We start from the raw sequence: 1,005 nt of genomic DNA on the forward strand, positions 1-1,005 counted from the left end.
TTTTACAGTTTGAGTCCTCGGGATGAATTTGTGTTCGGTATAATGTTCAGAATTTTTTCACAAATTAAGTCCTCGAGATGTTTTAAATACTCTAGGCGTCGAGTTATTTAACCATCAGTCGTGCTATTTGAGTTTGTCATGAACGAGATAACAATACACAGCAAGAAGAAAAATACTTCATCGAGTAAAATACATGTTCAAATTACAAAATGGAAGGACTATCGTCATACAAAAAAAAAAAAAAAACTACTAATCTAAGTCCTCGGCCCCTTCCCCCGAGGCTGTGCTCCCCTGCTCCTCCACCGCGTCCTCGCCGTCGACGTCGACCTCTTGGTCCTCGACGGTGTCCTCGGACTCTGACAGCTCGAGGGTATCAGCAATCTCGGGGATGTTCTTTAGATCCTCGGGGTTAGCATCGGGCTTCGATCTCAAAAATGCCCGAGCTTCCTTGAAGGCATGGAAGTACGAGCCCATAGCATACTCCCCCTTGAGGCCGTTAAACTCCTCGGACATTTTAAAGTCCTCAATCGCGACCCCTCGAGCTTCAGCCAGGCGAGCCTCAAAATCAACCTTCAAACGCTCGATCTCGAGCTTTAAACCTTCAGCCTCGCCCTTAGCAGTTCCAGCCTCTTCTCGAGCTCTATGGGCATCATTTTTCGAATCCTCGAGCTCCTTCAGAAGAAGAAATCGTTCAGCCTCCAAATCGGCTATCCTCTTCTCCAGTGCTCGAGAAGAGTCCTCAAGTTCAGTAGTCTTTTGGGCCTCATCTTTCCCCTTCAGAGAAAGGCCTCGGGCAATGCTCAAAGCCTACAACATATAAACCCGAGCTTAAAATAATCACAGCGTTTAAACCTTTTCAAACCTTGTATTTTAAGCTAAGTAGATTGGGCGAGCTTACCTTCAGAGTAAGAAATTCCAAAGCCTTCATGCCCTCATCAAAACCGAGGTCCTTCCTGTACTTGTCCACGATGCTTGACACCAGAGGACACCAGTCAGGCTCCTGGT

The 1,005-nt window shown here is 46.6% G+C and overlaps 1 protein-coding gene across 1 annotated transcript in view; it reads left to right on the forward strand.

Annotated features, from left to right (window-relative positions):
* The window catches only part of LOC111379964, a 4,089-nt gene extending 3,958 nt beyond the window's left edge, over positions 1-131 (forward strand). Inside the window, exon 2 of the mRNA XM_023003404.1 lies at positions 96-131. Coding sequence (XP_022859172.1) covers positions 96-131 — 36 coding nt within the window. The remainder of the gene's footprint in view (positions 1-95) is intronic.
* Positions 132-1,005: the final 874 nt, after the last annotated feature.

The sequence above is a fragment of the Olea europaea genome, unplaced genomic scaffold, assembly GCF_002742605.1.
Source record: "Olea europaea var. sylvestris unplaced genomic scaffold, O_europaea_v1 scaffold2075, whole genome shotgun sequence".
In the NCBI taxonomy this organism is placed as follows: domain Eukaryota; kingdom Viridiplantae; phylum Streptophyta; class Magnoliopsida; order Lamiales; family Oleaceae; genus Olea; species Olea europaea.